The sequence below is a fragment of the Protopterus annectens genome, chromosome 9.part0 (genome assembly GCF_019279795.1).
Source record: "Protopterus annectens isolate FY-2018-M chromosome 9.part0, PAN1.0, whole genome shotgun sequence".
Taxonomy (NCBI): Eukaryota; Metazoa; Chordata; order Ceratodontiformes; family Protopteridae; genus Protopterus; species Protopterus annectens.
This window is the reverse complement of record NC_056743.1, coordinates 1,282,483,640-1,282,499,962: the sequence shown is the minus strand read 5'-3', so window position 1 is coordinate 1,282,499,962 and position 16,323 is coordinate 1,282,483,640. Positions and strand designations below refer to the sequence as shown.

Sequence of the window (16,323 nt, the reverse complement as noted above, 5' to 3'; positions counted from 1 at the left end):
AGTGGACATATGAACATCAAATCCTCAGACTAACTTTATGCCAGGAGACCTGGAGACACCTCAGAACAACAACTAGAAAAGATAAAGGTCAGCTAAGAGGAGAGACAGGTGGAAATGGTCCCCCCTCAGTTCATGAGCATTCATAAGTTGAACATTAAGGAAAGGGGGGAAGTGGGTGGGAAGTAATAATACAACAGCAATCAGTAGGACAGCTACTGTTATGCTAAGTTTTTACATAACTGTACTATGTCTTTCCTAACATCACTGTTGCAGTATTCCAATACTATTAGGTGATTCCCACAGCTTATCATCTAGGAAGGAGGGAAACATGGACCAGGAACACAGGAGCTGTCAATTAATCCAGTTAGCATAAATCTAGCAAAAAAAAAAAGCTCTAAATCTAGAGAAAGCATATACCCTGCAGTGTTTTGTGAAAGTGTGCACAGATGACTTCCTCTAAAATGGCCCTGGAATCAATGACTTTGTGAAAGGCTCCAGGGGAAGAAACTGCTCTTGTGGAATGGGCCTTAACTAGAGGGGATAAGAATTTGCCATGACAGGAATAGTACAATGGATTTTTCAATCCAGTTGGCAACAATTTGCTTGAAGATGGGATTACTCAACTTGGTTTTCTGGAAAAAACAAACAGCCAATCTGTCTTTCTAATGTCTTTTGCCTTGTCCAAATAGAATATGAGTTGTCTATGCACATAAAGGGAGTGCAGAAGTTTTTCACCTTTGTTTTGAGGGTTGGGAAAGAAAGTATGCAGATTAATAGCTTGGTTGACAGACAACACAATGACCACTTTAGGCATAAAGGAAGACTTGACTTTAAGAGATACCCTATCCTTATGAAAAATAAGGAATGGGGAAAGCCATTAGGGCCTGGAGCTCTGAAGCCCTTCTGGCAGAGGTAAGTGCTACTAGTAGAATGGTTTTCCAAGTACAAAATTTTAAAGCTGAGGAAGCCATTGGATCAAAAAGTTGCTGGATAAACTTTTCCAAGTTAAGGTCCAAAGGAGGGATTAAAGTTGTCCTAGGTGGGTTCAAATGAAGGACACCCATGGGAAACTGCTTCACCTCAGCTCTAGAGAGCAGGGGACATCAAGATGCAAACATGCAGACATGGCATCTCAGTGAGCCTTGATAGAGGAATAGGCTGGACTAGCTCTTAAAAGTATAAACATTAAAGGGAATCCCAGTTTGAATGGGATTATCTCTCTTTTTATGATACCTGATCAAAAATTATTAATTTCTTGGAGAACCCTGAGCACATCCTCAGAAAATTTGTGTCTGAAAGGGATTACAATTCTATCATGCACAGTGCCAGGTTCAGGGCCAGAAAGTTGGAATGAAGCAGGGGACCTATTTTTCTGTGTGAACAAGTCCACCCTGTAGGATAACTTATGATGATGATGACCCTGGCCAGATGATGAAGAAGGGGAAACCAAAGCTACCTGGGCCATAAGGGAGTCACCAGCAAGATTTCTGGTCTGTCTCTTTGGATCTTTAGTAGAACCTTAAGGATTAGAGGTAGAGGAGGGAAGACATAAAGAAACTTTCCCTACTATGAAAAAGACATAGCGTCCATCCTCAAGGCCAGGGACAAGGGATCCTGGAGCAAAACAGCCTGAGCTGTTTGTTGTGAGTGGAGGCAAACACTCTATTTGTGGACTATGTCCAGGGAGACCTCCATGTTCAACATCCATTTGCAAGAGTCTTCCAGGGACCTGCTTAATGAATCCACCAGCACATTGTCTTCGGACAAAATATAAACTCCTTGTAAGTACAGATTTGCTTTTATAGATTGGTCCCATACCAGAAGAGCCAGTCTGCATAGTTAGTAAGACATTGTTAACCCTGTTTGTTTATATAACACTAACTATTATGTTACCTGTAAAAATTCTGAGGGGGACTTGCCTTCCACAAGTGTAAAAAACATCTATAGCCTGCATGAGTGCCCTCACTTTTACACTGATGTGTTTCTTCCTTTGTTTGGTTGTTCTTTGACTCTGAACTGTTAAGGATCTTGTACATGCATCTCAAACTACATCTTATGCATCTGTGTGCACTTCCTGAGTGGGAACAATTGAACTGAAGTCCTGGATTCAGCTGCATCTGATAGAGCCACCAATTTAACTCATTTTTTTTCAGAAAAAAAGAGCTGGAATCTGAGTGTCCATTGGGTGGCAATGTTGAGATAAGAGAGACTTTAGGTACCATTGGATCTTTCTCATGTAAAGTTTAAAATAAAGAATCATAGGGATTGAAGCTGCCACGAAACATAAAGTCATTAGAATTTTCTTTACAGAACAAGACTGAAGAGGAAGGAGAGATTGAAAGTATATGGAAAGAATCTGCTACTTCTCTTAAATCATGTGTCCAGCCTGCAACATAGAAAAACTAGGTCCTGTGAAAGGGTCAAGGCAGACTTTTTAGATTGATCATGAAGCCCACCCTCGGCAGTAGGGAGATAGTGAAGATGAGATGCTTTAACAGGTCTTCCTAAGAGGTAGCCTGTATAAGAAGATCATCAAATTCTAAGAGCATCTGAATTTCCCTAGTCATGCAAAACTTGATGGCTGAAGCTAGGCACCTTGTGAAAATCTTGGGAACTGTGGATAACCCAAAGGGTAAAGCAGAGATCTGAAAGTATGAAGAATAACTGAGAAACCAAGATACTGAGGAAGTTCCTGTTTGAAGAGTGAATGGAAATATGAAGGTAAGCATCCTTCAGATATAAAGATACCAGAAAAGCTAACAGTAAGATGATGGGTAGAAGACTTTGAATGGAAAGCATCTTGAAAGAAGGTACCTTCAGAAAGGTATTGAGGTGAGAAACTGGGGCAGGAGGTGTGGGTCTTCATTCTCCTTATTTAATGGTACCTGGAAAAGTCTGGAACAGAATCCTTTCCTTAAATAGAATGGTGGCACAGATTCTATGATCCTTTGGTCACAAACACCCTGCAAAATAGGAGGGAGAAGGTGCATTTTTGTAGCTTTGTTGAATAATGGAGAAGACTCACCTGTTTGAAGAGATGAGCTGACAAGCTAAAAAAGAGAAGGATGGACTTTTGATAAGGGAAAGGTGGACTGGAGGTGCAGGTGACAGAAAGTAGTCATGCTGATTTGTCTGGAAAGGGAGGTTTCCAACACTTGGAGTCCCTTGTAGATTTGTCCTGAAATCTTTTTCTTGGCATTTTTCTGCCTTTATGTGCAGATATTTGGTCTCTATGAGCAAAGAAGTGGGCTTAGCCAAATAATTCCTTTGATATCTGGGAAATGAGGAATGAGGTGAGAAAAATGTATTTGAAATCTTGCATTATTTCTCCTTTCTCCTGGAAATATTTGAATAGGTCTGCTGCACCACGTCTAATAGCTTATCTTTAACATCTTCATGAAGGGACTGGGAACAAAGCAATGCAAATCTTCTGATGACAGATCTAGTAGCAGCTATCCTGGTAGATGCTTTCACTGCATCATAGCTATAGATTTTGGAGTGTATCAAACTCCCATTGTGCTGTGTGCGTAGATCCAGTCTGTGATGAAACGTGTAGCAATTTCCCTTGGCTACTTCCATAACAAGGGTGATACAATTTTGCCTGGGAAAAAAGGAAGTCAGTGATTTTTGGCTGTTCTTTCTGAATCTTTGGAAGTATCTTGGAAAAGGTGGAAAAGCATGCAGGAACATTCCTGCCCAAGGTAATGACAGAGCATCTATTCTCCATGCTTGGCTGTAAGATGTATTGAAAATAATTTTTCTAGTTGTCTGTTCTGTAAGGAGGGGAACAGATTTATTGGAGGTGTCCCCCACATCTCGATCAAATCCTGGAACATGCTTGTATTGAGGTTCCACTCATGAGGGTTTGTTCAGGATTTGTTGAGCCTGTCTGCCACAATGTTTCGCTCTGGCAGAATGTAGCCAACTCCCAAGCCATCACTGCCAACTGTTTGTTGATACCACATGACTGTGGTATTGTTTGTAACCACCTGTAAAGAGCCTGAAGCCAATACGTGGTGTACAGATTTCAAACCATGAATCACTGCCAGCACTTCCTTGACGTTTATGTGCTTTGGTCTATCACAGAGTGTCACAGACCTTGCACTTTTTCTCCCATGAAAACTGCATCTCAAGCATAATCTGAAGAATCTGTCTGGTCATATTGATCTGGGATTATAAAAGAGAAAGGGAGTCCTAAATCAAGAGACATGTGATCCCTCCACCACTGCATTTCTCACCTTACAATGCTCACAATGCTCAGCATGAGCATCTGAAAGTTCAAGGGATATAAATTCTAGGTTCAGGAACTTTTTAGGTACGACTGGATTTTTCTCATATGTAAGCTGGCAAGTGGTATCATGAGGATCTTGGATGCCATGAGCCCTAGAATCCTGAGAAATTCTCTACCAAAACCCTAAAACTGTTGAGAAACAGTCAGAAAGACCTGCTGGTAAGTTATTACTTCTTTCTTTTGGAAGAAAGGCCTTTTGTTTGAGGGTATCAATAGACACACCAAAAGGACAATTTTGTGAGAGGGTGTGAGACATAACTTTATATTCAAGTGAAATCCAAACATCTGAGAGACAACTGCAAAAAATGAGCAAGTCATCTAAATAAGGAAAAATGTGGATGCTCTGCAGTGTGCCACCACTGGGGCTAGGCACTTTGTGAACCCTCGAGGTGCAGTGGAGAGCCCAAAAAGTAATGCAGAGTAATGAAAATATTATCCAGATAAGCAAACCTGAGAAATTTCCTGAGACTGTGAGCAATGGCTATGTGACGGTAAGCATCTTTGAGATCCAGGGTTACTGTAACACAATCGTTTGGAAGCAGTGTGAGCACTGTTTGTAGGTTAAACATATTGAATTTTGGAACTTTCACATAAAGCTTGACAAAAGACAGATCTAACACAGGTCAAAAATTTCCTGGAATGAAAACTTTGGCAGGCACTGGTTCTATGACCTCTGCTTCCAACATATGTTGTAGCGCTGGTGGCAACAGGTCTGTCTGGTTTGGGGGATGTGAGGGAATTCCCCAAAAGGAGTCCACCCACTGGCAAGTGAATCCTTCCTGAATCACCTTCAGCAGCCATCTGTCCGAAATTGTCTTTCTACAGGCTAAGGGGATGAGAGTCAGTCTGTGTGACAGGGATAGGGAAACTGGGTCAGGAGGTGTGGGTAAGGTGAGCCGATTTCCGACACTGTCATTTATTAACTGGAGCTTGACTCTTTTTGGGAAGGTTACTTCTTTTTTTTTTGATTTGGAAGAGTCATACTCCTGTCATTTAATTTTGGAGGCCTGCTTGTTATTAGGCTGGAATTTCTGTTTGTTCTGCCCCTAAATGACGGAGAAGCAGCCTCGTTAGTGTAGAACTTGGGTACCTGAAAAATCTTATAAACATCATGCATCAATTTACCTCTGTCATCCCACTGTTTCAGGATCTGTGTTGCCAAAGGCCCAAATACCAGATCCAATCTAAATAGAGAATTACAAATTTCAGACTTCATTAGGAAAATTCTGATTACCCAACCAAACAAATCTTATCAAACCACAGAAAAAGCAGAAGCTCTACACAGAGTGTCAACAAAATCATATACACTTCTGGGAGCATGTTCAGAAACTTGTGTCAAGTTAGAAACAGTCTGATTAAAATATGACCTGCCTTCTCAAGACAATGAAGCAGCAAATTCTTCCAAACTAAAAGCACATTTTAACACAAATGTTCACATATAATCCTGATAATTCAAGATCCTAAATGTTAAAGTAGTAGAAGCAAACAGTCTCTTACCTTGTTTGTTTAACCACTTGCTTTTGTTATCTGAGGGAAATTGCTTAGAAGAAGCCAAATATTTTGTCACCTGTTGCTGCTGCTGGAGTTACTGCAGCAGGTGAGCTGACACTTGAGAATGAAGACATTTATAACCTGGAGAGACCCGATAATGATAATCAGCTTTCTTTGGAACTGCAGCCACCCAGTCAGGAGCACCTGTCACCCCTGGGCTTCTGGATATTGGCAAAGGCTCTTGCCACCCCCATAGTGCCTTTTTTAGGCAAGGCTCAAAAATTCTACCACCACCACAGACACACAAAAAAAAAAAAAAAAAGTAATGCTGCTCAATGCCCAAAGTCTCAATCAATCTCTGCACGCACCTTTTCTCAGTATGGAGAACATCACTGTGGAGTGTGTGAAACCTAGTTCAAGGCTCCTGAGCTGAGAGCAGCACAGCACTCAGGTTTCATCACCCACATGGCATCATAAAATCCCGCCACAACCAAAAACAACACCAAAAAAGCAAACACCTTCATATTAAGTTTCTTCAACAGCTGGCAAAATGGGAGGAATATGTGCAAAACTGAGAACCTCATTTTCTAACAGATCATAAACTAATATCGCTGGAGGTCCCTCATCCGCCCCCCCACCTGAAAAAAAAAAGAGACCACAAAACTTCTCTTCAAAAGCCGACACACCAACCAAAAACTAGTGTGTGTCTCCTGAGCCCCCCCCCCCTGATACAATATTCGCAAATCGCTGAATCACTTACAAATGCCTTCCCCCAGCACCTGGAGGGACTGCATGGATCAAACAATCCCCAAACTAAAAACAAACAAGACTGTACCAAAGGCAAGCGCCCCAGTCTGTGGACCCCAGTCTAACACAAGAAGGAGCTACTACAAGAGGGAGGAAGATCCTACAAAAGTAAAGAACCTAAAATTTTAGACAAGTTTGAACATTAGTAAAACAAAATAATCCTCACTAAACTTTGAGAGAAAAATCGCCAAAGAAAAACAAAAAGACAAACATAAGGCCTTCTTAAGGCCTTCTTTAGCTGAGGAAGGAACAGATATGAAACAGAGGATCCAATGATGGGATAATTTAGCTGAACCTAAAAATGATGACTACATACTGGCTACACCAACATTGCAAACTTCAGGTTCCCCCAAGTTCCAACTTCCCCCTCCCCCAGCCCCAGAGACTCCCAGTACCAGAGGTTTGTAGCCCCAAAGATAAGCTTCCAATATGTGTTCCATATGCTCTCTCCAAGGCAAAAAGGCAGCCATGGTCCCTCCATTGGTGCTCCCGCTGTGTGAAAAGGCATTTAACTTGCAGCTGTTCAAAACCCTTAGTTAGACAGATACGTAATCTGGCGCATCGAAGGAGGATTGGTCAAGGGTCGTGCCTGCGACCCGACTTGCCTTCCACAACTCTTACCACCCCATACCACAGTGCTACCTTAGCCAGCCAATTAGCTTGACAAGCCTTATCTGCATGCCATGGAACATATCATACTTTGCAGACTTTTGGATCCAACACTTTGGATCCAAATCATTTGGCAGAATGCAAGGAACTTTTTGCTCAACTTTTCTGAATGCTAATTGGTGTCCCACAGGGCTCAGTCCTGGGTCCACTCCCTGTTCGGGCATCTTTTCTTCTGTACAAGCAAAACACAGGAGGGTTATGGCTGACAAAGTTTGTTTGATGATGACTGCCACCGCCACACTTCTGACACAGATATTCTGACACAGATATCCTTCGAAGGCATGGATAACTGGTGCCAGAGCCATGGGAGCCATGGCAAGAAAGTGCAAAATATACTGAACATGAAAACATGGTTGGAAAAACAAAGTTACCCTAGCTACCAGGTAGCACTTTGAGGGGGGCACATGCATGAGGAAGAATGAAGAACCCAGGTTGACACTAGCCTTCGTTTGCTGGAGGGACAGATTCCCAGAGACATCCCTATGCTGTGGAACAAAATCCCGGTAAATGTGAGGCAGAGCACCTCTGGCCTTGTTAGGATTAACTTCAGTGTCACTGCTTGACAGAGGCACAGCAAAATAATAGGCATAGTTTTATTTCAATAAAGGGGAAGGGGGCCAGAATATCTATATAGGCTGCTGGCTTATAAATGCCCCTAGCCTGAGATAGCCTACCTATGAACCTATGAACTAGATGAACTGTCAGAGTTCTGGGTGATGGGTCCCTGAGGAGAATCACCCCTGTCTCTGTCAGAATCCTTATCCTCTGAAAACACATTCTGTTCTCTTGGAATACCTGCATTAGAACTGTAAAAAGGCAAAGAGCCCTCAGAACTGACTGACTGCAAAACACTTAGCCAAGGATATAACATCTGACTTGCATACAAAAAACAACCTGATCATCCGCCCTGTAATAAAGTTCTTGTTTATTTTTTTTCTAGGAATAGCCCAAATAGGAGAATGGTCAGGGGATACCCTACTGTCCCTGGAAAACTGTCTCTTTACTAGGACAAGCTGTGCACCTACAGTGTTTGATTATCCCATACCTGTAACAGGTACTGGATCAGCCCCTGAGGACATGTCCAGTCCATGGTCATACTGGCCATTACAGCTATACCAGAGAGAGATGAGGCAATAGGTAAGTGATCTCTGGAATTGTCTTTGGCTACACTAGAGTCACTAACTGTAGGCTGAGGCAATAACTTTACTTTCTTTCACTTTTTTGGAAGAAGCAGGACTGGGAATGTTATCCATGCTGTAGCCAGAGACGAAACCTGATTGCCAGTACAATAAGCTCAGTAATACAAGGAGAATGTAAGTATTCAATAGTAAGCAGCAAGAACACTTTTCCTCCTCCAAAGTAGTAAACACAAGTAGTACACTGAAAACTGTGCCATCAAGCCTTCAACTTTTAGTCAGAAGTATCACAAGGCATTTATTACCCCAGAAATAAAAAAATATTCTAATTCTGTTAAAAAAGAGTAACAGGTGGGAAAACACATTCTGGCTGCAAAAGTACAGTCCAAGTACTTGACATTTTTTTTTTACAAAATCACAGTTTTCCACACAAAATTAAAAAATAATCCAAGCATATACAATTCCTGACAGAAGCCAGTATTCGTAAGCTGGAATACCACAAATAGCTAGTCTTTTTTATTAAAGTAGATTATAAATAATACTGCAAATATTCAGTAAAAAGATTTATGAGATGAAAAGGTCCCCCAAAAAAGGGTTTTACCTGTTTGGCATGAAGCTTTTGACTGACTGTGTTTCCTTTGGAGCCAGAGAGATGCGTCTCCTCAAGCAGGCAGTAAATTTCTAAAGATTTACCTCACTCTGATTGCTGATATACTTCCCTCCAAAATGGGCGCAGACTATCATCATCCAGAGACTGAATGAGAGGGAGGAGAGTTAGAACTTTGGCAAGCTGGCTGGGTGTTACCTCCTTCGCAGGCCACTACCCATAGGCTACTGCGGCAGTGAAAATGAAGAACATAGATAATTCTCAAAAGGGAGCAATTAGTATTCACTTATCTGAGCACCTGCAAGATCATAATCCATTTTGACAGTAGCAAACAAGATCTTAGCCATGGTAGGGGGCTGGTGCATTACTGGAGCAGGAACGAGTTCAATGTTTGGGCACTATTCCAGTTGCCAGACTGGACTTGAGAGGCATCTCAATCCCTATCTGTCAGATCAGATGCATGCATGAAATAGGATCCTGATTTTACACAAAACAGGTGTAAAACTGGGCAGCGTAAGTGACACAGATCCACTTCACAGATGTTAAATTATGCAGAGCAGATTTTTAAAAAAATGTCAGAAAGTTGCATCTTTAACAGTGTTCCCTTAATCTTCTGCACTAATGGCCAGATAATCATACTTGGATTGTTAAGTTTCAGTCAAGTGCTGTTGTCAGAATAGTTTATTTTGCTTTAACAGGCAACCTGGGGGTGTGATATGTATTAAATAGCAGGACCCTCACTCAGCTCCTGTTTATTACTTAATGGTATGTAAAGCTGTGCCTTTCTTTTTAAAAGCAAAATGTTGTATTTCAGCTCTACTTGTTATCTCATGTAATAAAACACATATATGCACATTTTTGTCCCAATGTAATATTGTAGAAGCAGACAAGAACTGGAATCAGAAAAAATGGGTTATTTTACAGAAAATGTGTTTTGTCTGTTTTTCTCATCAATTCAGTGTGACTGTGTTAGCCTTCCATATTTTTCTGGCAAACAGACTCAGCAAATATACTAATTACTCAAAACAATAAAAATCTTATAAAATTGCTTTTGATATATGACTCTTGTCTACACATTTGCATAATTTTTGTAGTAAGCACAGTATTCGCTATTTTTAATTTGCCACTAGCACTACAAACTACTGAACAAGACAATGCAGATTTAATAATAAAAATGAATGTTCCAGGGGGCAGAGCAAAGTGTTTTTTTTTTTTTTTTTGGTTTTAGTCCCTTCCAAAGGTGGCAATCCTACTGGCCAAGTCTTGGGCTGGGATTCATGGTTCTTTGCATACTATGTAAAGTAGTGTAGGAGGTCTTGTGTAATACACATGAGGAGCCAGATTAAGAAGGCCCTTTCTCACTTTGGAATAAGGGATCCCAACAAAACTGCCTGGCTCACTTCTCTGTTCCCTGGTGCAACATATAGATATGGCTAACCCTGTCTTTCACAGTTCATTTTGCTTACTTGGACCTAATGCGGTACAGCAATTTACAGACAGCCATACTAAGTTAGGTCCAAGCACAGCACTTATGGTGCAAAATGGCTATTAGCCACATATGCCTATTGATGTAAGAAGGCATTTCTGAGCAAGGCATAGCAGAATACTCAGCTCTTCTCTGCTCTACTTTACCTATAGGATACTGATTCTCCAGGTGAATAGACTTGTACAGAGTATATGTGTGTGCATGTATGTTGTGTGTAGGTGCACATTTGCCTTCCTGTGGTGAACGCATACCTCTCAACTGTACCTCAGTATGAAGCACACTCCTCATTTTTCAAATGAAAAAGTCCATGTTCCACACTATTCCACATGAAAGTATCTCTCGCACATTCATTGTTAAAAAAAATAGTAAATAATATGCATGATAAACAATACTGAATCATACTAATTCATCAAAGGAACCTTTTTTTAAGTGTAAAGTGGCAAATTTCATCCATGCTGTGAGCTTTCTAGATGAGGCTATTAGCAAATTGTTGGTAAGGATTCCATATTTTTCCCATTTGTTCCATATTAAACTGCACAAGAAGTAGTGTTGTACATTTTGGAGATGGAAGGTTGAGAGCAATGGTGTGATGTCACTGAGAATGTGTGTGTATATGTGTGGGGGGGGGGTTGTGCAGTGCTTTTGTGTGTGTACATGTGCATGGGTGTATATGAGTATATGGGTGTATGTAAGAGAGGATAAGACTGCAGCGTGTGTGTGTGTGTGTGTGTGTGTGTGTGTGTGTGTGTGTGTGTGTGTGTGTGTGTGTGTGTGTGTGTGTGTGTGTGTGTGTGTGTGTGTGTGTGTGTGTGTGTGTGTGTGTGTGTGTGTGTGTGTGTGTGTGTGTGTGCGCACATGTGTTTGTGTGAGTGACCTGAGCAGTCATTGTTTAAACTGGACAGGTGTGTGATTCATAAACATGCAAATTACACATTAAAGCAAATCAGCACCATGCATACTATGCATGAATATGAGTTGTAATACTGTAGAGCAGTACAACTTACCTTGCCTGAACAGTGCAAATTTTACTGTTGCACACTATGCATGAGTCCCAACATGGATATGCAGCCTATGATTAGTAACTGGTCGGTCCTACCTGAGAGTGTTGCATGTAAGTCAGCATATTTTTTTTCAGTGAATAAAAGTTATAAACCACAAAGAGCTGCAATACACCACATACCATGTAAACAGTCAAAATATTTTGTTTTCCATGCATACACTATATTTTCGCTGGTAATTACAGTGCCTTCTTATCTTTCTTTTGGGTACTCCCTGTCTATTGTAACACAATGGCAAGGAATTTTCTGAGTCATTTGTTTCACGTACAATGCCTTAAAAACATCCTGTCACCTAAGCAGTGGTATCAAAATACATTGTTCTAAAAATGTGCATGGAAGGTTTTGTATCACTGATAATGCAACATAAATTAATTGGCTGTTTTTTTTCAATAAGGAATTATAAAATTAGTTTTATGGTTTATCCACATCAGCTTGGTCTCAAAAGAAAAACATTGCTAGATTCCTTCTAAACCAATTAGAAAAAAATAAAGAATGGATAAAAAGCATTTTTCCACTGCAACTTTACCATCCAAAGCATAGCTCTTAATTAATTACAGTATTTAAAAATGTCTAGAAATATCACAAAATCACGTTTACTAGTTTTGATGTTACAGTGACCACCAGAAGGTAAACTAGTAGCCAGTCATTCTGTGTAGTGGACAGGAACAGCAGTGCTGAACCGTTCCTCAGAGACATGTAATGTCTAGTATCCCCTAGGCAGGCAAGACTGACACTTTTCATGCCCCTCCTGGAAGACTAGGTATGGCACTGTACAATTATCTCCTGGAGGGTACAGCTGTTGTGGTACTCATCTGCTAAACAGGAGTACGCCCCTTGGGGAAGCATGTGTTGGTATGACAATTGTTCTTGGAGAAACATGAAGTATGTTGCTGTTCACACCTTCCCAACAGAAAGCAAAGCCTACTGGTGTATTAATCTTCCTTGGGGAGAACAAGTGCTGAGATGCTCACATCTTTCCTACAGAAAGTTAACAAAGGGATTATTTTAATAGTTCTAAAGAACATGACCAGAAGAACATCATCCTTGAATACCAGAAGATGGGGACTGGGTAGGATTAATGGTAAACTGTCTACAGCAAACAGCTAAAAACTGTTAAGTCTTTAATATGAAAATAAGAAAACTGTGCCTGTATGAGCTGTATGCCAACAAATGAAAAACATTTGTACACTCTATGATCACAAGAAAAGACTAGGTAGAACACAACAATTTGTTAGCAAGGAATGATACTGCAGACCTTGCAGTGGAGTATACTTATTCTTATTTGTGTTTCCAAGGTCTACAAAAATAGTACCTCCACATAAAGTCTACAATCAGTACTTTATTAGTAAAACTCGATTGTGTAAGTCTCTGCTGTTGTGAATGGTTCAGCAGTTGTTGTCTGACCTGCCACATTTCCTTTTCCTCTACGTACATTTTCTTTAGTGGACTTTGTTGTAGTGGTGGTAGTTGTAGTGGTAGTGGTGGTAGATGTGGTAAAAGTAGTAGTGATGGTAGGTGCCCTGGTCGTAGATGAGAAGGCATTCAGTCTTTTGTTCTTAAGTTCATCATACCTCTTCTTTGCCCTCATCCTTGCAAGAAAGTACCTCCTCATTAACATCCTTTCACGAAGTCGTGGGAACTTGTTTATGTTTACATTCCCAAAGCGTCCATTTCTGTTAGGTGTCATAAAAACAGGTCTCACATTTTTTTTGAGGTGGAAGTTACAAAGTGTGGCACCCATTTCATATCCCACAGTGCAGGTCTTTGTGACAGTTTGGTACCCTTCTGCTCTTGCTGTGACTTTGTACTCCCCAGGATTCAGAAGGCGCCAGTAGTCACCAGTAGTTGCTGAAATTATAAAAAAATGTCTTTTAGAAATCTTCATGGCATTTACATTACCTTTCTTAAAGCCTGCATGCAAGAGAGTGCTATAGTCTTTACCACCCCCCCACCACCTGCCATTATTCATGTGAAAGAATATGGTTCTGTAAGGATATAGGAGGAAGTATATCTAGTTACACGAGTCGAAGAATCCCCCACACTTCTTAAAATCATTGTATTTTTGATGAGTTACTCATTTCCAATTAGGACGTACATCTGTAAATGTTGACAAGAAAAGATCCTTTATATGAGTAACTCACAGCAGATATGTTGCATAACACATTAACTAGTGTTTTGTGAAGACTGTCTAAAGCCTTATTAATGATCTCTATTTTTTTTCACTTCTTTTTTGATGTTATACAGCTTCTAAAGTACAGCTACTAAAAGCCACACTTACAAAAATTCACTGGATACCTAAATATATCTTCAAATGTCACTAAACATTTCCTCCACCCCCTACTTCATACTGCATATCTCGATCTTTAAAGGTCATCTACATGAATCTGTGCTTTGTAAACCTGTCCTAAGTTGCAGAAAATCACATTTAAGCATTTTCAATTAATATATATGTTGCTGTACCAGTAATTACCTCACACTGTGTGCATGTGTGTGTGTGTGTGTGTGTGTGTGTGTGTGTGTGTGTGTGTGTGTGTGTGTGTGTGTGTGTGTGTGTGCTTGATGCTATACATGTCCACAGCTGAAACAACATAATTACATTTGATATCTTTAAAATGAATCATCCTTTTCCTTTCTTCTTGTGTTCACATGCTGAAAACATGTTTCATTTGGTAAGATTTTTGTCTCACATTCCTGACTCCAGCTCTGTTCACACAAACATTAAACATGTCCTTAGGCTATATTAGGATATATAGTAAAGCTTATCCCAGTTATGATCTGTGGGCTCACTGTCAAAAGTGCACATACAGCTGCATATTCATTAACATATAGTGAAGCTGTGAATGGAGAGATGATAAAATCAGCAAGCAATGGAGAGTACTATTGCTGGATTTGAATTAATTTCCAAGTCTTGGTGATTACCTTCATAAAGTGGACCCTGTTTTTGAAGCTGATATATAGCGTATATCATAGACAGAGGCAGGTTAAAAAATAAAAAAAAGACAGCTGGGTGTACAAGTCCCAGGATAAAAAAGTGCCCAATCCTGGTATGCATACTGGTGCCAGGACTGGAGAAAATAGTGTAGAATCCTCAAAACATGGAAACATTCCTACAATGGGATAAGGGCAGGTTCAGAAGGGAGAATGCCCCCCCACCAGGAGGAAGTAGTAGTCCACAAAAATGGACAGGCCAAAAAAAAAAGAGCTATAAAAATTACAGAGTGGAATTATTGAGGATAAGAAATAAATTTTGTATTGTTACTATTATGCAAGAAGTCCAGAATTTCCAGAAAAAAAAAGATATGCTAAAAGATGAAGAACAAAATTAGAGGAAAAAACATACTTGTAGAAGAAGAATTGTCAAAAACTTCAAATGCAAATTTGTGTTTACTAATACAACAGATCCATGAAAAACATTATATAGACAAAGAAACCTTGGGCCGTTTGGGAAAAGAAGAGATCGAAGAAGTGTGAAAATATAAAGAACAAAATCTTGAGATTTTTGAAATGTGCAAAAAAGAAATATGGACATGGGAAAGAAAGATATATCTGATATGGTACAATATTTATTTAAAGAAGAAAGCCAAACCAATCAATACAAAAAAGCTCCAAAGATATTTGAAGAGAAATACAGACAAAGGCACCCAGATATGAAAACTTTCACAATACAAAAGAGGAACACAGAACAGAAGATTAGTAAAGTAGAAGTTAAACAAATAGAAGTTGAAGTTATTGAACACCTGAGAAATGAAAGATTTACTGTAGAAAATCAATGCTGATAGCGTCACTGCAAAATGGAACAATGAGTCCCCAAAATAAGGATAAACAGATGGAGAAGAAGACATCTGATGAAGAAATATGGACAAGGGAAAGAAAAAGATTTAATATGTTGCAATATTTATGCAAACTTGAAAGCAAAACTAATCAATAAAAAAAAAGCACCAAAGACATTTGAAGAGAAATACAGGCAAAGACATCTAGATATGGAAAATTTCACAGTACAAAAAATAAGAAAACAACAGTGAAAGTAGAAAAGAGCATTAGTAATGGAGAAGTTACAGAAACAGAAACTGAGCTTATGGATTACCTGTGAAGTGAAGGATTTACTATGGAAAATCCAACTCTGGTAACATCACAGCATGATGGAACAATGAGCCCCCAAATTAAAGAGGAAAAGACGGAACCAAAAGCATCTGATGACTTGCCACATGAAGATACTCTGGAGCCTTCAGCAGAAAACCAGTAAAAAAGTTCAGTTGGAGGTGCACAGCAAGGGAAGGAGCAGGAAATAGTGGCAACTCTGATGCAGTCAATGTTGTGGAGTGATAGGCCAGTGAGTTATCATATGAAAGAGCAATGGATAATGCACGATGCAGCTGAAGAGAATATGCCACAGGAAGATGTTGTGGAACTTTCTGTAGAAAGTCCACAGGAAAAGGAGAATAAAGAATGTGACCTCAGTTTATAGGAAAATGATCTAAGGGAAGAGTTGCTTGATTTAATAGAGATAGATAGACTTATTAAGATCGATGAAAGAAATAGATTACAGAAAGTCAATAAGACCCAAAATGTTAGACGTCTGACAAAACAAACAGTAATCAAGGCTATTAACAGAAATTCATGTGATATAACAGAAGTAAATAAGACATATTACTGTGCAGCTAAATTAATAACAGATAAAGTCTTACCACAAAAATAAAGGGCAATAAGGGAAAGGAAGGGAAAAAAATCAAATGCCATAATGGTAGAATTGAACAGAGAACACTATAAAGCAATTAAGA

General features: G+C 39.8%; 1 protein-coding gene across 1 annotated transcript in view; it reads right to left on the bottom strand.

Annotated features, from left to right (window-relative positions):
- Nucleotides 1–12,049: 12,049 nt before the first annotated feature.
- LOC122812004 (inactive carboxypeptidase-like protein X2) overlaps nucleotides 12,050–16,323 on the bottom strand; it is a 730,993-nt gene continuing 726,719 nt past the window's right edge. The window contains exon 21 of the mRNA XM_044084217.1: nucleotides 12,050–13,393. Coding sequence (XP_043940152.1) covers nucleotides 12,888–13,393 — 506 coding nt within the window. The 3' untranslated portion in view covers nucleotides 12,050–12,887. The remainder of the gene's footprint in view (nucleotides 13,394–16,323) is intronic.